The 26,094-nt window shown below is 44.5% G+C and overlaps 1 protein-coding gene across 2 annotated transcripts in view; it reads right to left on the bottom strand.

The window, feature by feature from the left end:
- Positions 1-26,094, bottom strand: part of DCC (DCC netrin 1 receptor) — a 563,445-nt gene that overhangs the window by 25,855 nt on the left and 511,496 nt on the right. For both annotated transcript variants that reach the window (XM_080371917.1, XM_080371916.1), the window contains exons 22-26: positions 20,852-20,917; positions 18,977-19,139; positions 12,377-12,603; positions 9,757-9,873; positions 5,792-5,947 (exon numbers count right to left, since the gene is read on the bottom strand). In XM_080371917.1, coding sequence (XP_080228043.1) covers positions 5,792-5,947; positions 9,757-9,873; positions 12,377-12,603; positions 18,977-19,139; positions 20,852-20,917 — 729 coding nt within the window. The remainder of the gene's footprint in view (positions 1-5,791; positions 5,948-9,756; positions 9,874-12,376; positions 12,604-18,976; positions 19,140-20,851; positions 20,918-26,094) is intronic.

The raw sequence follows: 26,094 nt of genomic DNA on the forward strand, positions 1-26,094 counted from the left end.
CTTGGACTAAAATTCTCCTCAAGGAGGGCAGCGACACTGAGGCTGTTTGTAACAGGGTAGAGCAGGAGTGAGAGCTGAGCCCATCCCACCCTTCCTCGCCACCCACACATTCCAGAAGGCATCCCAGCGTGTTGCTACTTCGCCCTCGTCCTAGTCAAGGAAGATGCAAACCAACAGGTGAGTCTCACCGAGGGACGCACCTGAGGCTGCAACACTTTCTAGCGCAAATCCTTGGCCAGGGCTTTGCTCAAAGTAAGAATAAAAGCTTTTACCGATGCCCTTAGCCTCAAAATGTCTTTCAGCATGTTTGTCAAAGCCTGAACTTCCTCCCCAGCCCAACGCTTTTCATTGTGTCCTTAAGGACAGTTCCTTTGGGAGGCTCTTGACCTCTTTGGAGAAACAAGCAAGCCAGACACTCCACTGCTGCTGGCCATCAAATACCTCCTTGGTATTTTCTGCAGTGGTGCTCTCAGATAACAAAGCTTTATCAGCTAGCATCAGCATAATGGCCTCTGCATTACAAGGCTATTAAATTACGGCTTTACTGTATGGGTATGTTTTATCTCAAAGATTTAGTTGTAAAACCTGGAGACCTACATAACCGTTATTACATAAAAGATTTCAGGTTATCCTCCAGCTATTACTGAAGAGAAAGGTGTGATGACTCTATTAAAATCAGAAGCTAGAGTTGGGATTTAAATATTGAAGGTAAGTGGTCTAATGAAGGTGCTTCATGCTTGAGAAGACTTTTTTCTAAAATAAGATGTGCATGCTTGCAAACATAATGAGAACCATCAATCTGCAATTCTCTCAAGTCCCTGCAGGAAGAGAGGATGGATTGTTCATTTGAAGGATGGATGAAGATGAGCACATTGCTACTGCTGTCTACATCACCCACATCAATCCCCTGCCTAGCAGCCAGATTATTTGCCTTCATACAGCACAACAGAAGCACCCAAGAATTCTGATTATTTCCACAGATCCAATTATTACCCTATTTTTTTGACAGAAGGTAGACTCCCAATTGACCTTTAAGACGGAGTGGATTAATGCACCATGCTGCATTCCCATTGCAATCTTTTGCTCTTGAATTCCATGCCAGAGTAAGGCAAATACTATGCTACACATGAAGATCTGTTCTAAAGCCCAGTAAAACCAATTAGGGTCTCGTTACTTTGGAGAAACCTTGGATAAAATCCTATTTGCATTCATTTTATACGTGAGGAACATCAGGAATAAGCTTGCTTTGAACACCAATAGCTGTGGACACTGCTCACCGAGCAAAAGAATAAATATCTGATACAGAGTCTTTTGATCTTTGCTTTCGCCTAATCGTTGTTTGTGATGATGAATTTAGGTCTCTGAACATATTTTTACATTGTGTAGCTGCTATTAAGAGGTAACACTGGAAATACTCCCACTTGGATTTGTAGCTGTTGGCTCTGCCACAGTCTGAGGTAATGAAAAAATCAATACGGATTGAAAAGAAAAGGTAATAAGAACTCAAAGTATGTGATGGTAGATGGGGACTTAAAATGACTGAACTTTACTCCTATCTGCTAATGACTTTCTGTGTATTTTTGAACTTACGCAGGTTGTAAATATCAGACGACCAAGACTATACAGCTGTGTCCTGCTGATGGCTTATTCCCGCTGGGATCTTTGGATGTTACCACAGCCCAAGCAGCAATATTTTTTTTTAACAGGTTTAATTGTCAGGCTACTACTCTGGTGCAATTCTAGGTACATCCCAAAGAGCAGTTTTGAGGAACACTAAAAAAATTGCCACTCTAAAGCCAAATCATGAGAAGATGGCAGAACCGTTTTTAAGTCGTATGTGGTTAAACCAACCCCTGCTGAACCCAAACCCAACTCTTGAATAAAACGACTGTTTCCACCGAGTCCAGAACGCAGCTTCTGTGCTAGAAGGGACTTAGGCTTCCCAGCTGGATGAGCTCACCGCAGAGCTGACTGCATGCCGCCAGAAAGCCAGCTCCAAGAGGAAATGTACTCAGGAAATATTTGCGTCAGCGCATCTCACTTGAACAGCTAATTGTACGAAAAGTTACCTCCACTCCATAATATTTTTTCTATGGCTATATCTCAAGCTATTAACATCATTGCTGTTTCATTGTTCTGGTTTACACAATTTTCAATCTTGCTTTTTAATACTAGCAAATAATATATCTCTATTTTTTGAAAAAAAACCAAAACCACAAACAACCAAACACCATATTTTCTGAACATCTCCAAGCTCATCTCAGATGTACATCTCAGGGCGCTACGCTGATGAATGGCTCCCTCTGTAAATGGTGCTCTTAGACCACTTGTAGCATTTAGGGTTAGCCTGAAGAGAAGCCCTCTGCCTCCTGTAAAAGTGTGATCAGGATGGGACCACAATGTAGTCTGTTAATGCTGACCAGCGTGTGGGTGAGATGGGGCAGGATAGGGATGGACCCACCTCAGCACCCAAGCGGGACACGGTTTCCCGCACCTCTCTTCTTTCCCTACTGGAGACCACGCTGGCTCAGCATCTCCACTAATTGTGGCAGCAGGGAAAAACAGAGCAGCTTTTTCCTTCCATAACACATGGCAAACTAGGCATGTCACCATCTTCTCCTACCTGTCTTGATAACACTGTAAGCAGCGGCTGTGACGGAGCTCTGGAGAAGGCAAGCCGTGGGAAGGACTGCTGACCAGAGTGACAACAACAAAGTGACAACAGTCACTTTATTATGGTTCAGAGATCTTTTCTGTCTGGAAAAAACTGATATTTAGCAATTGTATTGTGTGGCTGGTAGTGTCATCAGCAGTAATCAAACAGGTGAGACAGCTTATTATTCAAGTCAGATGGGGCCTGACTCTCCATCTCTTTTTTTATTCTTATTTATAGAACATTTGTCCTAAAGATAAGCTGCAGCACTCAAATCTTTGGGTCAATGAATAAGGCCTTCAGAAACAGAAGAAGGTGTTCAAGCATTGTCTGTATGGCAGGATGCTGAGCAACACCCTCGCTAACGGCACGGCATATGATTTATTCAGGGATTGCTACATCTTGATCAATAAGTGCTCAGTCATGCAGTACCACAGGTAGGCTCCATCACAGAGGAATTATTGCTGGGCAGCTCTTTTTCAGCTGCAGCTGCAATTGGTCAAGTATCAAGTGAATTTTTCACTCAGGGGTAAAACGTACGCAGAGAAAAAAGCTTTAGGCGTTGTCTCTATAGTCTCTTTAACTGCTAGTTACTCTCAACTGCAGGATCGTATTAAGAAAAGAGCTGAAAAATAAACAAATTCCAAGCATGAAGAGTGATTTCGTGGATCTATCCCCATTCTCTGCCGCAGTGAGGTGGGCTGTGAGGCAGCGGGAGGTGAGCCCCAAAGGAAGCAGCGGCTTTTTGGTTGGATGCATTGCAGATTGTCCACTCTTCCAGAGGGGGGGGAGGTCGCCAGCACCAGCCCCCGTGCCCAGGAAACCGTCAGGCAGTGTATTAGAAATAGATTTTTACACCTCTTCATCCCGCCTTGGACTGAAAAGTAATGAACAATATTACAAAATAAACCTAGTGAACTGCTTGGCTGGTTCTGACAGCGTCAAGTGTCACTTGAGAACAAACACTATTGCTGCATCCTTGTCCGTGCCACGGCAGTGAACATGGAAGGTACAGCGAAGGAAGAGAGCATTTCCTTCGGAGGCATTTCATATCACCTGGGAGCTTTGGAGGCCTTCACCAGAGAGCACAACTGCGCCGGCTCTAACAGGTCGTTGCGACACGTTGATAAGGGGCTGAGCTAATTTTCAAAATACTATGTGGTCTTGATTACTCAGACCTCAACAATGGGAAATAGCTGCTATCCAAACAAGGCTACATCCACTGCTTTTGAATTATTTAATGGGAAGTTGCCCAAAGTATCTGGAATCTTCACTGCTGGAGCTTTTTCAAGGCCCATCAGGTCTTCTGAATAATTACAAGCTGGTTTGTAGTCAAGCTTTTTGCAGAAAACTTCTGGGCATCAGCAATCTCCTGCTCAGCTCTCAAGCACGCTGCACTCGAAGGGCTTGGGCAAGCCCATGCATCTCTATACAGACCTTCCCCCAGCAGCAGGATCCAACAGGCTCTCAAAGGCATTCCTTGTTTTGAAAATCTCATCTCCCAACTACTACCTGTGTAAAACTAGCGACTGGTTCAGGCAGAAGCTGAATGCACCACGGGTGTGGGATTCTGGGGGCTGTGCCTAACATATCCCTCAGCAACTGTGTCCCAGCCACCGCTCCTTCCCAGCTGAGCTGCCTGCATTCCTGGGGAAACCCCCCTCACGGGCACTGCCAGATTTTGGAACTGAAGATGCTCAGGTCCTTTATGAACAGGTCGAGGTGATGATGGCCGAGCAAATAATTCAATTATTTTTTTTTTTTTCCATCTCCATGCTCAGACACAAGGTAGTATTTTTTTTTTTTTTTAATTCCCCAACATCTATTGTACGTCAAGCAAAAACCAGACTTTGTTACCATGCATTGCATTTGTGGTGGGTGGGGTATTAATTTAAGCAGCAGATCAAAACCTGATGATGCCGGCAAGGCTCTCCAGAGGAAACTGCCTTCTAACTTTGAAGGGACCATTCTGAAGGGAGGGGGAATGGCATTAGGGTGATCCTAGTGTCCAGGTGTCCTAGTGGACACCTGAACCCACATTTTACCTACAGTCCCACCACTGGATTTCAATCACCGGCCCCCAAGGATCTGTCTGAACTGACTGAAAGCACCAATCCAAGAGGAGGAAAAATCAGTCATTTCAAGAGGAGCTCCCCGTGGACCAGCAGCGCCGAGTCTGGTGACATGAAAAAAAGATGTGTAACAGATTTCCTATAATCTGTCAATAATTCAGCCTTGATGTGCAGTGGAGTTAAGGGAGAACTGTAAGAAAATACGAACCCTCCAACTGTAATTAATATGCCAGAGTAGGCTTGTTAGGCTTGAACAAAGCACAGATGGTGCAGCAGGGGCTTACGCCCAAGTTGTGAGGGTGAGGATGGGCACACGCTTCCCGCAGCGTAATGTAAAGAGGAGTTATGGGAACATGCAAACCATACATCTATTACTGCAGAGGAGCTAAGAGGTATGTGGAGCTCACCCTGGAGAAAAGATGAGTGATGCAGAGATGGGATAACAGCATTCCTGTGTATAAAAGGAGCTGCAAAAGGAAGAAAATAAACCACGCTATACATACATACATACATACATATATATATAAAATAAATAAATATATATATATATATATTGCCTGCTATAATCGAACCAAGAAACAATCGGCTTCAATTTCAGCAAGTTAGATGTTAAAGACGATGCTTCTAGCAGTGAGGGCAGCTAAAGCTGGGAAGACACTGTGTGGAGAGGTCGTGTAAGTGCTATCGTGGATGATTTTAATGAGTGATGATACGAGATTCTGCCTTGGGATGAAGAAGAGCTCTCAAAGCCTGCGTTTTTCTGGGCATATCCTTATCAATAAAGCAAAGGAAATTAAAGTACAGTGCAATGACTGACAGACCCGCAGAAAAGAGAGGATTGGATTAGAGATGCTGCGACTTTTAGCTTTTAAGGTGTTCTGTACAGATTGGAAATTGCAACTGGAGCTGCTGCTTGAGAAGAGAAATCCAGCCTGGATTTATCCTGGTTCCCAAAAAGCACGGCAGCACGATTGGATTGGCAAGAGCTTATACATCCCAATGATGGAAAGCAACCTCTTCCCAAGCCCTTTAACAGCAAAATACAGAAGAAAAGCACTGTACTGACTTCTTCCCGCTCCAAAGGTCCTGTCCACAGAGAGGGTCGGGAACGGCACCGGCCGCAGGGTGAACTGCGGGTGCGGGTATCCGCAGGTCGGGGACGGCAGGATCCCGGGGTACTGGGCACTTTCTAGTGTTGGCACTGGAATGGCACTGACCACAGCTAAAAGGAAAGAAGGAGAGAGATTAAATGAGCGCTTTCAGGAAATTTTAAAAAATAAAAAAATAAAAAAAGCCTTAGAACCAGGAAGGAACCACAACCAACCACGTTTCCAAAGTGAAGGACCCAAACAGCCGGTGCAAAACAAGCCGCTGCCCACAGGAGCCACCTTGCTATCCAGAAATACGCCTCTCACTTATCAGTAAAATTAAATGGCTTTTTGTCTGTGTTCCAGCGACATTTTGGGGGGTGCTTTCTGTCCCTTGACAAATGAGGGAGGAGGAACGAATCGGGCAATTTAAAAGCTTATTTTAGTGGTCTACGCGCATTCCTGACGCCGCCCTCAGCCGATGATGCACCTCTGGAGGTGCGCAGCCTCCTGCAACCCTGCCATCCTTCACACCAGTGTCCTCAGCACTCCTGCACGTTCCCAATGGCACGGGACCCCCATGTCTGCCCAGCAGATGAGGCTGGCTGGGCATCATTCCCTGCTCAGGAATGTCCAAGCCTGTGAGGAACCGTGGTGAGATGTCCCAGCAAACCGGCAAAGTTGAGTTCCTGAGCTGCATTTAAGCGGAAGTCTTGGATTTGAAAACTGGGATCACGGTGTGATGAATTCCAGCTTTCTCCTAAGCTACCTCCTTTTTTTTCAACAATCAGTGCTGGAAGAGCCGGTGATCATAATGCTATACAAACCATACATTTCTCCATAGCTTTTAGGAAAAACTTGGAAACTCTCATGCAAGTTTTGCCCAGCAACACAAGATGCAGAGATTTTCGGCTCGTCGATGATAAGGTTTGGGCATACCTAGCGCCTTTCACACATGGATTATAAACAATGCTGTAAACTTTAAGGTGATCAGTACAATTAATTCTATCTAGCTCCTACTACAATCATTACACAGAGTGGCAAACCGGGCTACCTGCCCAAGGTCACACAAGCAGCCACGGCGGTACCAAAGCTTTACGAGGGGATTTTTAAGCCCTCAGCTTTCAGCTGCGCTGCCAGAGGTAAGGGGCAAGCGTGGAGGTGAAGAAAACTCATGAAGAAATGCTAACCTGGGTACTTTGAGCTTCAGAATTGTCTGGGTTCAATTCATCCACCCTGAGAAGAGAATTTCTACTATTCAGACATTTTGTTTTGTCTGTATAAGACAGTTTTATTGACAATATTTATAACATTACTGCTACGGTGAAAAATATCCCTCCTTTATTGAATCCTATTAAAGAACAACTTGTTTTTCAAAGTCCATTCTTTCATTTCTTTTTAGGGTGTAGATACCTAGCATGTTCATTTTTAAAGTAAGACTGGATTACTATTCATTGCAGCCCCCTATTGCAGAGAAGCCAGAGAAAAGCGAACATCAAACATTTTCAATAAATCTTTGCAATTTCAAGCAGATATGACAACAAATCTGTTCTGTCATAGCCTGTCAGCAATTGAATTTGCACTTAATATTGATACACCAAGACACCGAAAACAGAAATTCCCTGACCAAATCACAGAGCTCCCTAAACACTGGTCTACATTTAAAATGTACTGTATCACGCAAAAAACAAAAACAAAAACAAAAACAAACCAAACCAAAAAAAAAAAACCCAAACCCCAAAAAACCCAACATCACCCAGGAACAGCTTACAGAAATGATAAACTAGGACAGTCTGAATTGTATTCAAGCACCCCAGAGGCTGCCAGAGCAACTGAGCCGATGTGTTTTTATTTCCCTCAAAAGCTAAGGCGCCTTCTGGTGTGGTTTGTTCTCCAAGCCCACAAATCCTGCTGATTGAGATGAGCATGAATACTTCCAGATTTGGTATTTAACAATTAATGCTATGTGTTTTTTACTTCAGAATTATAATGTTGCTTCTTCGATCTATTTGATCGCTCGCTGCTGACAATTTCTTGCAGTATCAGGCAAACGGAGAGAAATTAATTAAAGCACCTAATCTGACACAAAGCCTCAATTTTATCTTCTGGGTAAAAAAAAAGCATATTCAGCATAACTCAGCCTGCACAAAGAAGACTTTAATAAATCTGAGTTTAATTATTTGCAAACAATCAGAATATGCTGTCACTGTAGATTAGATGGATGGTGTTTAAAATATAAATAAATAGAAAAAAGGACATAATTCCTCAAAATGCATCATTTGACTAGAAAGAAACCTTATTATGTTGAAGAGCATTTTGATCTGCAAAATTTTAGAATCATGTTGAATTGACTTCTACTTAACTAACCCTGCTACTGACCCATCCTAACTACAATTGAGTTGGATCTGATTTTGCTCACACCGTTCCAAGCCTACCCATTTTCTTGGACTGCTACCCTCCTTCAACCCAAGCCAGTCCAGGCAGAATCCCACTTGAAAAAGGGGCAAATTGCCCAATTTTGTGTGAGATTGGTGTGGTTACAAGATGGGAATGTGTTCGAGGTCACGGACAGGTGGTACAAGAGCTTTCTCAACAACCCAGAGGTCTTTCTTTCAGATCATAAGGAGGGGGTAGGCTGAAATGTGGTGACAGCACCAGCCCAAGGCATGAAGAACGGGAATTCAGTCTCTCCCTGGGCACTGGTGCTTTATCCTTGCAAGGGCTGGGTGCTGGGGCTAAGCAGCATGACCCAAATCGCACCCACAATGAAGAGAAATCTAGGGAACCAATGTTAGGTCTTACAAAGTAATTTACTGAACAAAGCCACAGGAGGTTATTCCCTCTCCTCTCCTTCAATGCGTTCCTTCTATTATTTCCCCCGCCCTGTCCCGCCCAGATATATCATTTGTGATCTGCCCTTCCACAAACCTACAAACGGGCATTTACATTTAACCAGCCGAGCTAGGAAGACGTTTTGTGATAAAATGGATTTCTGTCAGCACACCTTCATTTTTCTTAACACGGGCTATTTAGACGGATGCACCAATTCCTATAGATTTTTCATCAAATCCATCTTGTGAGGCCAAAGGGTCTAGCTAACAGCTGGGAGCTACCACAAGACAGATGGCAGGGATGCTCGAAGGAGGAGTGGGGAACCAAAGCTTCATCCTTCACCAGGAACTACATCAATGCCAAACCCTCCTCTGGTGCCCGCAGGCTGTCACTTACCCTCGTCCTTTGCTTCAATATGAAATAACTTTAGAAATTTAAATAAGTTTTGCGGTATGGGAGAACCTATCTAATGCTTTCCTTGTGTACTTTGCTGGTTTGAAAAAGATCCGCTTCATCTGTGAAACTTGTTCAACGATAAACACTTTGCGATCACTGAAGTTTAAGACCTATTCAAAATATCCTCATTTCCTTGGCTTTATAAAAATTGCTGCTCCAGATTAAAAAAGCCTAAAGCGGTGTGGACAACTACAACAGACAAAATAAAACAGAGCAGAAACTGCAATAACGTCCAGCTGATTATAATGATTGATATTAATAAGAATATCAGTTTACACCTGTGTGTTGCAAAACCTTCTGCTCTAGCAGTTTGAACTCTTACCCCTGTTTTTACAGTTTTAGAGTAGCGAGACAGAAAGATTTATCCATCACTATCCACCTGATAAAAATACAAAAAAGACCCTTCAGGCTTAGCCTGGGCTGAGCCTAACGTAAGTATCATTTCTGAATTCCCTCCATAGTTTTCCCACCGATGCGTTGGGAAAACCAGGTGAGCATCCAGCCTTTTTATTTATTTATTTTCCCAATGAACCAAACCTTGTTAATGCTGTTTTGCTTTTCTAGATCGTATTGGAAAGACCGTAGGAGATCTTCAGGTGGGCGAGGGTGGCTTGGGGGGTGCAGAAGGGGGCCGGGGGAAGGTCCCAGTACTCACGAGGGTTGGTTGGTTGTGAATCCATGGGGATCATGAGCTTGGCACGGGTGGCTCTGCGGGCAGCGAGGGAGCGCTCCAACGTGGACATGCTGCTTCCAACGTCTTCTGTCTCAGGACCTAGAGAAAAACAACGCAACAGAGCAGCTGAAAACACTGTAAACACATGCTTCTCTTCACCCTGCATCTAGCAGAAAGGTCCATAGGTTTCTTTAGAATGCAATTATTTTAACGGATCGTTAAATATCAGCTGCAAAGAGCTGCACAGACTATTCTGGCTGCCTTTTCTGAATAAAAACCTTGTTTGAGTGTTTCTGTAAGAGAATTAAAGTATCACGCCCCCTTTGTCTCTGCAATTATCTTGAAAACCACATTCACTTCATAAAAATAATGACATTTTTCCTGTAACTTCCCTGTTACAAACTTATTTTAAAATTGAAGTTTCGAGACCAGAAAAAAGCTGCATAAATTCAGGTACTTACAACACCTGGCAGCCAAGAATTGGTCTTTGAAATACATCTGATGGATGGAAATGACCTTCCCTGTGAGATGCCATGAAGTCTTATGTCCTGATTGTCTGGTAACTCACGGTAGCTCTTCCCACCTGCGCATCCTGGGTTTTTTTTGTTTGATTGTTTGTTTGGTTTTGGTTTTTTTTTTTTTTTTTTTTTTCTACAGAAACCATGGCAAGCCAAAGATGGGCCTGGATCTTCTCCTTACCTGGTCGTGGACCACAACTAGGACAGCTAGATCGGAGAGCTGAGGTATGCTGCCTAAGGTCCCATCCAATTCTAAACTGCCCCAGCAGCTATATTAATGAGATATTCTCTTTAGGTATTGCAATATGGATGCTCTAATTTAGTCACATCAGTATAGGATATTTGAAGTCTTCAAAAATTCTAGCAAATACATTTGGCAGGAAGAAAGCGTGCTTGGAACTGGATGTTTGGTGGAGTAATTCACAAGGAAATAAAAGCTTTATTCCTCTCTTCATACCTTGTCTCACTTGAACCTTCTATTTAGGCTACTTTTGGCATTTTAATAAGCCATGGGTAAAGTCAGTTTAATACTGTCATACCACTAAGCTTATACGCCCACTCAAAATATACATCTCTGATGTATCCAAGCAAACACACATTCCTTGGAAAATGAAAAAAAAAATGCCTGAAAAGACTATTTTTTTTTTCCAAATCACTCTTCTCTGAATTGCAGGATAAAGAGCCAAGTCTTCTATCGATGACCATTCAAAGACCTAAGTGCCAGTGAAAAGCTAGGGACAGTATGGCACTGAATACATGGCAGCCACACTGAACCGTGTATTATGGACTGGGAAGACAATGTAAAGGCATTTATTTACGGTCCAAGGCATTTACACACAAACCAACTAACCCAGCCTTTGTCGTTGACGCGCTCATACGCTGTGATCACTTCCTACCACGCACTCGACTCCAAGCCTGCTGTAGGCAATGGAGCTCTCACATAGATCTTTCTGGGCCTTGGACCAGTGCTCCCGATCGTCAGCAGTATCTGGTTAGGCAGAGGGAATCATCTGCTTAACGTTTTCCCAATGTCTAATAAAACAAGGACCTCCGTATTAAACCCAACAGAAATCACTGTCCCATTTATCTTCATAAGCAGTAAACTACTGGCCCCAAAATACGCCAGGAAAAGAATATTAGATCCATTTAAAATTTTGAAAATGGTTCCTTTTTAATGTTTCTTTCCTTGCAAGAACAGGAGCAACGGAAAAGGGATAAAAACATCAGAGGCATCTGAAAAAGTCACCTTTATGATTTACAGCCCCAGCTGATAGTCCGGAATTATTTCATGCCATCACCCACAGCAATGCATTCACAATGAACTCAAGACAAATGCGTTTATGGTTTCAGCTCCTGCACTGCCATTTGCCCTCCGTCCCTCTCTGCACGCACCACTTGCCTCTCCCAAGACTTTCTGTCATGATGGTAGAAAAAATGTGATCAGTCACAGTGAACTCAGGTTCAAAAAAGGAGGAGTAAACTTCACTCAAACTACATTTTTCTTACAGAATTTCTTTCTTCACACTTCTAAGTTTTTTCAGTCTCCGTGGCCCAAACTCCGCTCCTGGTGATGCTGCTGAACTTCTTCCTAACCACGTTCTCCCTCTGCTCCACTTCCCCCTCCACTTACTTCTCCATGCCCCCTTTTCCCTCTCTGTTTTTCTTTAGCACGGTATGAAAATTTAATAACATTTGACTTCCAGTTGAATTCCTGAACTTGAAAAATTAGAATAGTGTAAAAATACAGAAGGATGCATTTTCTCCTAGTCTGAAACCTCTGCAAAAATCATGCAGGAACATCTCTCTCGGGACCCATCACAGACCTGTCAGTTGCCTCCTGGATCTTGTCTGGTTCAGTCTTTCTCCATCAGCTGGGCTAAGGTCACTAACCACCGATATAACACTAATTTAAAGAAAATTTCTATGCTCGTGATGGAGGAAAAAATAAAATAAAATTGGGGTGCATGGAATGGGGCTGGACTAGATGACCTTGAAAGATCCCTTCCAAGCCAAACCATTTTACGCTTCTATGATTCTCAGTTCCCCACATCTCTGAGTGACACCCAGCTGGTTCCGTCCCTCACCGGGCTGTGGGGTGCTCTTGCTGCCCAGCTGTGTTTCCGACTGGCTGTGGCTGACGGGGGTAATGTCCTGGCAGCTCTGCATCGGCGAGTCCCTTCCTGTGGGGTCCGAGCCTGTTGGCTTCTCGATGTTCTTCATTTCCATCTCCTCGTGGTGTATCCAGAGATCTGGGGGTCTCAAGTCCTTCTGGCTGCCCTTCCTTTTACCAGCACTGTGGGTTGCACGTTTCCTGTGGGAAAGAAAGATCAAAACCATCACATCAGAACATTTTTCCCCTTCATAAGACCAAAAGAGTGATGTCTCTTCATCGGTGTCTTTCTAAGGAACCCCTCGGGTTGTGTCCTTCAAAGCACAGCCGTTACCTTGGTGTGGTCCCACGCTTCCTGGAGTCTGCTCCAGGGAAAGGGCCTGGGTCTCAGGAGGGTGGGTCAATTTTGGCATCAGTTGATGCAGAAATTGGGAAGAAACTACTTTTCCCGGAACCAAAGCAGCCAGTTTCATCTCGAGAAGAGCAGCACTTGCAGAGTGCCTGTGTTTAAACACAGCAACTGAAGACTGCTGAGCCCACTTCTGCCCAGTTATGCACATCTTACACCTTCCATAATGGCGTGCAGCCTATGTCGTGTTTCTGTAAATATCCATTAAAGCAGCGCTTTCTTACAGAAAAGCTCAGAAAGCCAGGGTAGTGTTTCCCAGAGTACCGTAACTCTCCTCTCTTGGTGCACAGGTATCCCAACACACTCCCTTGCTGGTGGCCACCTCCTCCAGGAGCATCCTGAGGGCACCGCTCCACTGCTTTCCAACTTACACCTCGCCTTGACTACACAGGCTATTGGTAACTAAACATGCATGGTTTTTTCTAGTCTAAAGAAAAGGTACACTCCTTAAATGTGGAGTGCCGTGCCTAATCTGCAGCTGTAGAGAAAGCCTTATCAGGAATCAATTTAAATAACTCTGAAAGAACAGTTTTTCTGGCTTATTGTCAGGGTTTTTTGCTCAATAATCCAGAACTCTTACCTCTGGCTTTTTCCTTTGTACTTATCAATGTATTTGGTGAAAAGAAGGTGATATTATTGTCCCAAGTGGAAAAGCAGTGATACTTGTGATATAGAAAAAGCTGCAGGCAAGTTATTTTCACATTTATGTGGACTTTTAGGTAACAAAAAAAGAAAATCTTCATCCCCAGCAGCGCTGAGTGCCCTTAGCTACTCATTACCCCCATCATACTGATGGGCAGGCTCCTTCCCGAGTGCAACCCCCCTCCCTGCCCTGCGCAGGGTGTGCAGTGGGTACCACCCGTGCAGGGATGCTCAGGTCACTGCCTGGGCTGATGCACACCAGGAGGCAGCAGTGGGTCATCCGCCTAAAAAAATGCTTGAGGAAATGTTAAACTTTAAGAAACTCCAATTGTTTGAATTGATTTCTGCTCCTGGCATCACCAAAGGTTTTGCTTTCAAAAGATGGATAAACCACATCCTGTAATTTAACATGTCACTGCGGGCACAGCCCTGTCTCACCCCCAGAAGCTGATGGCAATGACATTTTACTTCAGCAGAAACATCCCCATCCTCAGACTGCCACTCATCAAGGCAGAAGTGTTTTTTAGGTCCTTTGAGTGGTCGGTACCCCAAAAGCTCTTCAAGGGTTAAAAGGTTCATTTTAAAATGCGATCTGGAAAGTTAGCGGTGGTGGGGAGGTTGGAGTGGCTCAGGGATTGTTGTTTACAGCCCACAAGAAATAAAAGTGTTGGCTTCCGGTCAAAATTAATTCCTACATTTCGTCTGTTACTTGCTAATTGCCAAAACTTACTAATTTAAAGTAGTATTTCAAAAAGCAGGAAGAAAGCACAGGGAATAAAGACAGTTCTTTAATACCTTCTTGCACAGACCCTAGCACCATCCTGATAAACACCTGCCAGAATAATTATGAGCACCTCCTTTCAAACCTTAATGTACGACCTGCCTGAAGTTAAAAAATAAAATTGTTCTCTCTCAAAAAAAAAAAAAAAAGAAAAAAAGAAAAAAAAAAAAAGAAAAAAAGAAAAAAGGTCATGATTTTGTTTCTAAACAAGGAATTCCTTCCTTCACTTTGGGATATAGCAGCTTTTTTGTCACTTTCAATTGAAAATAATTCATTTCTCCAGGCCTGAGCTAGGCAGAAGAAATTTCAGCCCCAAAGTAATTTTATACCCACCTCAAAATAAGGGGTTCTAATGAAAGTGTCATTCCAACCATAACCCCAAAACCACTCCAGCAACAGTATCATTTAAAAATACATGCTGTGATCAAGCTTGGTTTGCATTGTTTTTTCTCACAAATTATTGTTGCGCTGGCAGCCCGTGAGTAGCAAATTGAATCAGAGCCAGGAGTGCATACGAAAAGGTCATCAATAACAAATGAAAATAAATCCTCCTCTGCAACATTTTCTTTATGCAATGCAGAAGTTGAGGTTCGGCTTCTGAAAATGCACCTACCCTCAGTTTCAGGGGCAGGCAGCCTCTTTGCTGCACCGGACGAGCACATTATGTCACTGGAATACAGTCCTAAAAGCTTCAATATCAGCTTCAACCCTCAGCTGCAGCAATGGAAAGTGACGCTTCACATGTTGAGAATTACAGTGGGATTCAAATTTAGTACATTACCCATTTTATAACTGGAGCAGGGACTGAGAAGACGAGGAGTTTGGAATTGAAAAAATGATCTCAGATGGCAGCATTTCTGGCGTTCAATTATTTTACAATGTGAAATGCATCCAGCTTGCAGACCATAATGATATATATTTTTTCCTAAGGATAGCTGCATGACTAGAGCTCAGCTCTGCCCTTAAAATATATATTACGGTCATGCAATCTTGAATAATGACATCAGAAATTAAGCTATGCTTTCAAAATAAACTCTCTAGAGAGGAAACTCTTTTCTCATCATCTCTTTCCGTATTTTCCAGCACACCACCACCTGGGCAGCAACTCCAGCCATTATATACAGCACATCCACACAGCTCCTAACAATATGCACATGCTACACAGGATAATTTTTCAAATACTCTGGAGTGAGATTACTCGCCATTGCCTTCATTTTACAGTTACATTACACCACAGAAAACAGTTCAGGTTATAGCAACTCAGCTGAGTTTATTTTTTTAATAACAACTGAAGATATATCCATCTGAGGATCTCAGAAACAAACCGTCCTCCTGAGCAAAACAAGTTTTTGCCTGCAAAAAAATTATGCACAGGAAACCATCCCATCCTGCTCTGATTGGATGCCTTTTCCCATGCAGCGGGGACAGTTTCGGACGCAGGATACAGAAGCAACAGCCCCATAAGCTGTAATCATCTCCCCGAGCCTCCTCCAGTGCTGTTTGCAAAGCGCTTTGAAGATGCCCAACGATAAATGCAAACGTTAGTTCCCCTTAAACATCCTTCTGACTCATGAGTTCGTATTTTGTATTTTCTGCTCTTTACTCTTAACCTGGAAAAATTGTGCACTTTGCCTTTTGGGCTGTAGGAAAGGAGATAACAACTGGTATAGTGGTCCTGTACAGAAAACCTGAAGGAGGATACAAAATGGTTCTTTTTCCATAAAATCTCCCCCAGTTTTCACAGAAAAATCGTTCCAGCTCAGCCTCTTCCTTTCCTGCCAGCCATCCTGGAAAGCTGCAACCAGCACCTGGCTCTCCCATCACCTGGCGTGATGCTCCTCTCCCCTGTGCTAAGATCCAGCCACCGTGCAAGAGCTGGGGCAGAGGCCACAGCTAACGCGCTGCCGCAGCTAACGAGCTACCCCAGCATGCAGGACAGGCGGAAAACCAGGAGCATCCCCAGGGAGCACTGCAGTGAAATATGGAGGCTCTTTAGTGGCTGCAACTTGCTCCCCATTAGTTTGAGTGGATTACACTTTGGTTAATGCCTCCCCCGAGCCCTCCCAAATGTACACTGACACATCCCTATTACTTACACAGGACTTAAACTAGTCTTAGCTTTTTTTCTGCAGCATCTTTTTACACCGCTCCCCTGCCCAGCGCTTGTTCAAGACCGTGCTTCATTTTTAATGGCTCCGATATGCAGTATTTACCTACCAGGCTTGGCCAAGGTGTCCACCTTCCCCCTCTCTCCCATGGTAGTCACAACGTCGTGTTACTAGCCCACAGGCTAACTGTTCTGGCACGTTACAGATTTTGGTACTCCCTCGGAGCCTTAAAAACACTCCTGCAGGTCGGGTGCACGCTGTACAACATAGTATTTGCCCCCGGTTTAGGATTCCACTGGGATTCATCTTCTCTAAGCTTAAAGCTCCAAACTGCCCTGCCTGGACCAGGAGTGAAGGGTGGGAGCTGATGGTGGCCCCATCGTCCACCCTCCCTGGTGGCCCATTGGCAGCCGCTGCCAGTGCAGGACAGCAAGCATCTCGCGCTGTGGAAGCTGTAATTACAGTGAGGGTGTGAATCTCAATTACCGCAGAAGCCGTGCGTTCCCTTTACTCACCACCATGTAAGTTATTGCACCTGAATCTTTACTCCCATTTTTCTCCCGTTTTTTACTGGTGTCAAATTGTCACAGGGTTCAGACGGCTGATATTTCATTCTCCCCTAGATGGCAGAGATAGAAAATACCTACTAAACCACCTAGGTCACTACCAGGTTGTTCTGTCTAATATGCTTTATTGTACGACTTGCCTCCACTGACGGCTTAAGGAGATGATTCCATCACCCGCAAGCTTTCGCTCTGGGGAAGGAGAACATTATCCAGTGGAACTGGCCCTTGCCTTCACTGCATTCTCCATTGGTGATTTTCAACCAAGAACCTGCTGCTCATAAAAGCCTGAATTGAAACTGAATCAAAGCTCTTTGTGTCACAGGATGCACTGGTCCAGGCAGGTCAGAACCAAAGGCATTCCCAACAACCACCTCTGTTTTGGGGAAATGCAGGACTTTTCCTGTTGTGTTCCATTCCAGAACTGTCGTTTCATGTTCCCTGTCCTAGTTCTCTCCCACTTCCAGTGCAGAAGTGGTTAGTCTGGGGAAACTTGGGTGAGATTCAAGCACCTACAGGATAGACATTTAGAACTTAAACAGCAAATGTAAGTCCATCAGCTTCACATTTTCTAAGTGACAGGCAGCAATAACCACCTTCAAATGGCAACTCTTCCAGTGTCTGATGGTAAGAAGGATGATTCTTTGAACACTCCTGTTCTTCCCCAGGGGCTACAGAGGAGGTCAACGACGATCAGCTCACACTCGGATATTTAATTTTTGACATCTCATTCTGGATAGATGGATCCCTGTTTGTTTCTTTCTCTTGTAATTCCACTTTCCCTGTTAGAAACTCAAGAGAGCTTTTGCCTTGATTCACCAAACTCTATTCAACATCAGAATTTCCATAGCCTTCAGATAATGCCCTCATTTTCCGGTGCTATGACTCATAATAGAAGCAGATTTTACAATCAGCTCATCATACAACTGCCCCAGCACCCCTAAAAGCATAAGCCCTTACTTTTCTGCCTAAATGAGAGCTTTCTTATTTAAAAAATCTACCCTCAAACATCCACCTTTAGAGAAAGCACTTGCCCTGGTGACCGTAACACACTACAAGCTGCCATCCACCAGCCTGGAGCTGATTCCAGCAAACACGGGAGCCATTCCATTCCTTGTCCATCTCTTCCTTCATCGTGCCACCTCTTCCTAAGCATCAGTGCAAATCAATATAATAATATCTGGCCTGTGCAATCAGGGTCTGAAAAAACCAGGTCAAAAAAAAAAAAAATTGCCATTCCTGTGGGCAAGCTATGATTGAACTTTACTTTCTCATGTCCACGCTTTCGTAACAGTCTAATAATACAATGAATAAATAGTGAAAGAATAGTCTAGTAATTTTCAATGCATTAAATGCAGCACACCCAGCTGTTTCAAAGCCATCGACTCCACTTCTAACTCATCGTAAAACCCAAAAAAAGCTTTGTGCTTTACACTGCTGCCCTTTTATAGCCTTCCAGAGGAATCCTAAAGATTTTTTTTCCCCTGTAATTTTCTATAGACTGTTTGGTGGGGGTTTTTCAAGTGTATGAGAGTCACGTGGAGGAACAGTTCGGGATGCTTTTTACTGGAAGATGTTTTGAGACAGGCTGTCTGGAAAGGATAACATCCTCCCCAAGGTTAGCAAGTCAGCAGGGCTCACTGTGTCTCAGCTGTGCAGGTGCAGGGCTGCGGAGTCAGGAAGGCCGGCAGCATCACGAAGTGCAAAGATTTTATATTCCTCCCCGCCCCCCCCGCCTCCCCCCTGCCCCCCGCTCCTTTACATCAATAGAATTAATTCTTTCCTGTGTCTGAATTATACTGGGCAACATAAACAACAGAGAGCTGCGGATGGCATGCTTGTTTTTCACAGCTCGCCACGCCAGGGGTACTTCTGCTCCATGGTTTACTCTGCAGCTGGGGACAGAGGTTACTTGCCTCTCCCTAGCAGTGAGGAGTGACACCACCAAACCCAAAAGATGGAGCCCCAAACTGCAGCTCAGTCCCAGAACCCCCACCATGGCTCTACAGAATAAATGTTCTTGCCCGTGTCTATCTTGAAACCTCTTCCACCCCATGCTCTGAGAACCTACTTCCTCTGCTGCGCCGAGGAGCGCCGGGTGCAGATGACAGCCACCGCCACCACCACCACCACCGTGATGACGCCGACAGTGACGACGATGATGATGAGGAGGTTGCTGTTCTTCTGGGGTGTGACGCTGCCATGGGGAGGGTGCATCTGCCCGATGGGGGGCTCTGGAAGGAAAACAGAGGAGGGGATGGTTACCGCTGGATTTGCTCCCCCGCCTCTGTAGGGGTCACCCATAGAATAACACAGGGAAAGCCTGTCAGGTGGCGTGAAATTCTCTAAAAAGCAGACGGAGGGTGCAGAAGGGTGCTGTGATGAGCTGAAATTAGTATCTTGCTGCTTTTTAGTGGTACAGCAAAGAGGAAAATATTTAAGCAGTAACGACTTTTATGTTTTCTGGCTGTTACTAACCTGATGTTGGGAGTCAATAACTCTCGGCTCATCTTTACTATTATCAGCTGAAAATGGAAATATGGGGACCATAGATTTTTTTTTTCTTTATGGCCTATATAGTTTTTCTTGGTATTTACAGGCAAATACATCTCTCATTTATCAGCCAACCCAAATGCCTGATTCATTTGCCAGCGCTGCATTCATCACTTGTTATAACTAATTATAGTTATATTTTATATAGTTATATATTATAACTAATTACTAATGAAACTATTTAAATAATTTTCCCTTTTTCTCATAGCCCTTTTTCAGGCAACTGACTAAGACCAGCAGCTGTGAGTGCCACCCTTTCAGCCTTACAACAGTCTCAAAGATTTTGGGGTTTGGCTTCTTGTTCATTTCCATGCTGAGTAAAAGGCACTGAAGGAATATACCATATAAAACAGAGCACCTATCAAGAAAAACATTTTTTTTTCCTCTCCCTACCCTTTATTGCAGGCTCTGAAAGCTCTTTCTTTCTCATGAGTCAGTTTTCCTGTTTTTATGATGCACTACTATGAAGACCAGGAGAAATGCTTAAACCAGTGGTGTGTTGGCTGCACCACAGCAGGACACAGAAGGGGAACAAAATTTTGCATTCCTTCCATGTCTCGACTGAGAATAATCAGCATGAGTTTATCGGCTAGGTACCTTGTAATTATTTTGTACTTTTAAACCTCACTTGATGCCACATTTGAGGGAATCTGGTCTGTTGTTTCATTCAATAACGTGAGATGCCAATGCCTCATTAGGTAACAGGGATGGGGTCAGGAATAGTAAGTTATTGACAGCATATCTACACCCCAGCACACTCATTAGCTTCAGTTAATTTTTGTTAATCAATGGGGTTTCCTATGTCTTTCTATTTTAGAGCCGGATTAATCAATAAAAAAACCCGGTATTTTCTGCAGAAAGCTGAAATGGAAACGTAATAACAAAAAATGTATTTTGCAATTCTTTTTAAGCTGTTGTTTTTTGGTTTTGTTGTGGGTTTTTTTTTTTTTTTGGTTGGTTTTTGTTTTTTTTTTTTTTACAGGTATTCCTATGGCCTGAGATATATCTACCACTTCTCTTGCAATGGGATTATCATACACTTCTGGGAGTATTGCATCAGCTGGAAATCTGACGGGTACCTTGGGGATCAGCTTTAAGAAAACCAGTAGAGAATACATGGTGTCCTGACAATATTTTTGTTACTCTTCTATTTTGTTACTGTTCTGGTTAAAACTGCTGTCGGGTTTGCAGCAGGCATTTTGCATGCAGATGGGATTTTCTGCAGCTGAGAACATTCTTCCCTACAAAACAGTGAGTGTGAGAGCTGTGGCCACATTGGGTGGGAGAGAGAGGAACGAGAGAGCAATACAGAGAAGAAAAGTAGGAAGTTGTCACCAAAACGGCATTCTTTTTTTTTAATTACGGAGTGTGGGTAGACGGAGCCTGTATTTACCATTCAGACTGCTCCTATCGATCAGGTTGGTGTCCACTGGCCAGTATGAGCCATCCCCGTGCCGACCTGTTGGTGGAAAAAAACCACATCAGACACAGTGTGACAGGTAAACCAGCAAAGACCAGTTTGTCACTTGTGACAGCACCTGCCCAACAGCGTTTAAAGCATCAAACAGCGCAGGAAAAGCCATCCCATACGCGCCGGGGAAACTCCGTCATTGCAGCGGGCATTGGAAAGCCAGCTGAATTTCAGCCCTTTGAGCAGCTTGCTTTGTTCCATTGGGTTTTTTCCCTCCTCCCGATGTACTTGTCAGAGTGACAAACTAAGGTGGGATGGCAGCCCTCGCCTGTGTCCCCTCCATGGGTCATGGTGGCAGAGGGATGGTCCTCCGCCTGCCAGGTGGCTTCCCACCACTGGGAAGCCAGCTTGTTTGAATTTATTTCCCTGCTTGTGGAAATACAATGCCATAAGTGCTTCATTTCTTACAAAAAGCTTGCCTCTATTCTAATCCTGATGTTTAAAAAGAAAACCAACAAACAAAACCAACCTCCCCCAACAAAACAGAAGAAAAAAAATCCAACAAGGAATATGATTATCATTCCAAAAATGTTCTGGCTGTTGAGGCAATATTTGCACTCCAAATGAATACAGTGAAATTGGAAGTGTTCAGCTTTTCTCCTGCTCTATTTTATCCCAGTTATCAGCTTCGGGCTAAATAGCTGTGACGGTGTATCCGTGTTTCTGCCAAGACCAGCACATCCCTGCTTCCTCGCATCCAACAGAAGAAGTGCAAAGGTTGGCAAAGTCCCACCAAGCTCCTCTTGGTGCCTCTCAGTGTGGGAGTGAGCAGAGTCCACGGCAGGAGTGGTTTGGGATACAAGCTGCTCTTCTAGCAAAGGCCAAGCAGATGCCAACAGCACGCTCCTGCACCACAGCAAAGCCCAAAGCGTGGCTGTCTCATTCCTCCAAAGCTAATTAGTTGCTTTATGGAAGTCAAACGAGCCTTTCCAGGTGGCAGCATCTCCGCTGATGCAGCAGAGCTCGGCTGGGACAGTGCTTCAGGGAAAAGAGGATTCCTCCGAGATGGGCAGAGGCTGCTGGAGCATCACCTCAGCACCACCTCCGTAAGACCCTTGGGCACCAACTTTTTTTGGGATGCCACCCCTAAACAGTATCTGAGGGTGGGGTTTGGTTGGTGAAGGAATTCTGTAAAAATCCTGAAAATTTAGTGCAGGGCAACAAATTACCAGGGATTATTCCAGGTAAGTTCTGCATCAAACAGCCACCGTCTACATCAGCTCTCTTGGTAGAATAAGAAAAAAAAAAAAAAATCCCATTTTCCTGCAGTTGTTTGTTGCTGCTCTGCTCTGTTAAAACAACTGCCATATTCCTCTCCAGAGGTGCTTGTATTTCTGTGGCTTGCAACAAAATTCACGTGCATAACTTTGTCTACCAATTTGGAAAGTATTTTGTGATGAATGGCCCTAAATAAATGGAAGATGATTATCATCAGAAGACATTTCAATGTAATCATCTTTTCAATCAGTGTAATTGCACAGCTACAACAACTTGATCCCAAGAAAGCAAGGCTGCAAAATGTTTAGCTGTAGAAGCAGACATAATAGAGATAAATGTAAGGTGTACAGTCATTCTGTTTACCAAGACAATGCTCTCAAAGCAGCCCTGTTCATAGTGTTACACTGCAGCATGTGAACATGTTGTGACCCCGAGGTTAGATTGTGCTTGGGCAACTGGGTAAATACCCAGGAGATGGTTAAATGGTACTGGGTTTTATATTTAGCCCACACTGAAACATCTTAGTGGGAGCCTAATGCACTGGAAAATTTAGCCAGGAGATCAGAGACGTAAAAAAGCTAACCCTGTGTGCCTGGTCCTGCCGGTGAGCACTTTCTGAATCAACCTATGAGCACTTTCCAAGGCATTATATGTGACATTTTCATGGTAAAAATATTTGTGTAAACAGCTGGCCCTTTCATTGCTGGCCCTACTACGGTGACTGGCACCCGGAGAAGCCGTTGATTTGGGATGGCTCAACACAGAGAGGGGCAGGCAGCTACCAGGGAAAGGGTCGGGCTGCACGGTCCATCTCAGGGGGTTCCTGGGCCAGAAATGGTTTTGAAACACTTAAACGTTTTAAAACCATTCCAAGGCAGCAGAGTCTTCCAGTTTGACTTACTGAGGGCAATTCTTCCAAAAGGTTCGCCTTCTGATCAGAGGCGATTTCACTGATAAGAAGCAGGAATGCAAATAACTCATAATGAACAGTATTTCAGCACCATGGTTTATCAAGGATAGCCAAGAGTGAATTTATGGTAATTTGGCTCTGTTTTGCTATTAAGACAAGCAAACCTTACTCAATATTTAGATAAACACAGAAATCTAAGCACTTAGGAGGCAGGAGGTATCTCTCTGATGCGTTGCAAGGTTTTATACATTAAAGGGCAGGTGAGGCTTAAACCCCTTAAGGGTTATCCAACATCTGTTCCAAGCCAGCACACCTCCATCGATCATTTCTATCTCCACCTTTCACCCGGCAACAGTTTAGGTTATATTTCCCTTTAAAAAACTCAAATGATGCGCAAGAGCATTGCTACTGGCAGGCTGCTGCTACACTCCGTTCCAACGCCTCAGCTTTTCCCTATGTTTATAATAATGCAACGTAAAAAGTAAACTATCCTGCCTGCTTCTCCCTTGTCTTCAGCGCCCTCACCGTGCTCACCTGTTGGTGCTGTCGCTCTCCACCTCCTTCCCAAACCTACCGGTGGGTTTCTTGCCTTACAGAAGGCAAGAACAAAACTCCCGTCCCACTGAGATTAGATGCAAACCCTCCATGTGCCAGCCACGAAGTTACGTCTGAGCGCAGCACAACTCAACAGACACGTCTAAGTCTCATCTGGGGGTTTGGGCTCAGACAACAGGCTCCCTCTTCCACTTCCAACAGTTTCCATCGAAGCTTTTTGGCTTTGGATTCCATCTTTTGGAACAAGCCATTATAAAATCTTGACTAATCAGCTATTCCTTGGAGAATGGCCTTCTTTAGTGGAGGTTAAACAGTCTTCACACTTGATTTTCCTCTGTTTAAAATGAGTTGTATTCAAGGCGGTAAGATACTTGCAGCAGTACCAAACCCTGCATCCATATGAACCTACATATAATTTCTCACTTCTCTGTTTAACTTCTGTCTGCTGCCAGGCCTGTCTTTCAAATGTTTGAGTACCTCGAGCCTTGCTCTGAAAAAGTGTTTCTTTCTCCCACAACTGTATCTCAGGCGTCATTACCTGCAATAAACATTTCAACTTGGTCTTGTCGAGACAAAAAAAATAATAAATAAAAATCAAGCTGTCGGTGACAACAACAGCTCTTCATCCTCTCAGGTCTCTAGCACTTGGAAATTGGCCGACAATTCTGTTGTCATTTTGCTGTAAATCTTCCTCCTTTTCGTGCTTTACTCCAGCAGCTTCCTTATTTGCCATCTCCAGGTATCCCTGCATGGCACGGGCAGATCGGCAGACGTTGAAGGAATGCTTTCTCTTTGCAAAATGCTCACTACCAGCCATCTGCCTGAGCTGGAGAGGGAATGACACTTGCTGGTGTATCATCTAGCTCCTCTGAACCAGATCCAGCCCTGCACTGCCACTGGATTTTGCCTTAAACAGCCCCAAATACGGAGAAAATAAGATGAGCGATATTGTCGTATGAGACAGCAGAAACTGCATCTGACATCTCCTGCCCCATGGGTGTCCCTCGGGAGGATCCAGCATGCAACCAGTCATCGGCTCTCACAGCCAACACGAGATGTCAGGCACACGGTGCCATCAGAAAAGCTGCAATTCTGCTTCCACGGAAAAGCTGAGCTCCTTATGCTAGGTAAGGTGCTGAGCACTTGGGAACCTGCTCCAGGACAGAGCAGGACACGGCAAGCTGCCTTCTAGCCTGCTGCTGACTTGCAGCCCCCCTGGAAACCTGTTGGGATAAGGAAGCTCAGGTACAGCAGAGTAAAAGCAGAGTGAGGACAGCTGACAAGAAAAAGGAGGAATAGGAGCTTCTGCCCAGAGCAGACACACAGACATCTAAGAAAAAGAGAACATCCCTCTACCACCTTGTTCCATTTCAGGATCATCTGCTGGGAAGGCAATAAAACAAGCCAGAAGAGGGAAAGGTTGAGTAACACCCGTTATGCGGCTCAGTATCGCTCCAGAGGCTGCTCCTTCATCCTGGAAGAGGGGCTGGGGTCCAGCCTGGGATGGGTAATGCCGAGCAGCCACAGCGCACAGCCACACACCCCGACACACTGAGCTCGGAGCACACTGAGGCGAGGAGCCACCTCCATGGCCACGGCGAGCTTCCTTTCTGGTCACGCGAAGGTGCCCACCACACGGCCAGACTCTGAGGTGTACTGTGTTAGCGGAGGTCCGGCATCCATCCTGAACCTCATTTACACATAACAGAGCATGAGGACTTGTGTCTTCTTCTCACCTTGGGTCAGCACCTGATAGCGACGGAAAGATGCTGGGGCTCGGGGCAGAGATGCAAGATGAGGTGAGCAGCTACCACATCACCTGTCGACTTTCCAGTCCTTCTTTTTCCAGTACATCCAGGGGCCGTTGTCTCAGCACAGGAAACACAACCAATATGCAGAAATGATCCTTCTTCTTCACATTTCAAGCATGGCTTCTGAGATGCTTTCCATTTGTTGGACCTTAAGAAAGTGTTCCTACACTGCTTGGCAAACACAGCCAGATGACAGAGTTTAAAAGGCTTTTCCCACCTCCCCCAGGAGTTGTTATTCTGATAAACGGGATACTTCTCATTTCTTATTTCCAGCAAAGAACATTACAGACCACTGCATTATTTGTTTAGGAAGCAGCTCTTGCTGCGCTCTGAATTTGCAAAATAGCTTCAGAACCGAAAGCCTGGAGCTACCAAAAGCTTGAGAAGCAAGAAAGAGGCCAACTTGATGCCTTCTGGAGTCACAATATGAGATGATGTGACTGTTTGGGGGCTGACATCAGGCTGGAGACATACCGGCAGCCGTTTTGATGCAGGAAGGCAGATGGAGAAAAATGAGCCCAGGGAGGTTTCAAATGGGCAAACAGGCAATAATCCCACAGGATGAAGGGTGAGCTGCAGAAAGCCAAATTCCAGGCACAACTAGACTGCGCTTCAAACACTCTTGCTCTGCATAATGAAGCAAATGGTGTGCTGTTTACTCACGAGATGGG

This window comes from Falco punctatus (assembly GCF_963210335.1).
Source record: "Falco punctatus genome assembly, chromosome: Z".
NCBI classification, from domain to species: domain Eukaryota; kingdom Metazoa; phylum Chordata; class Aves; order Falconiformes; family Falconidae; genus Falco; species Falco punctatus.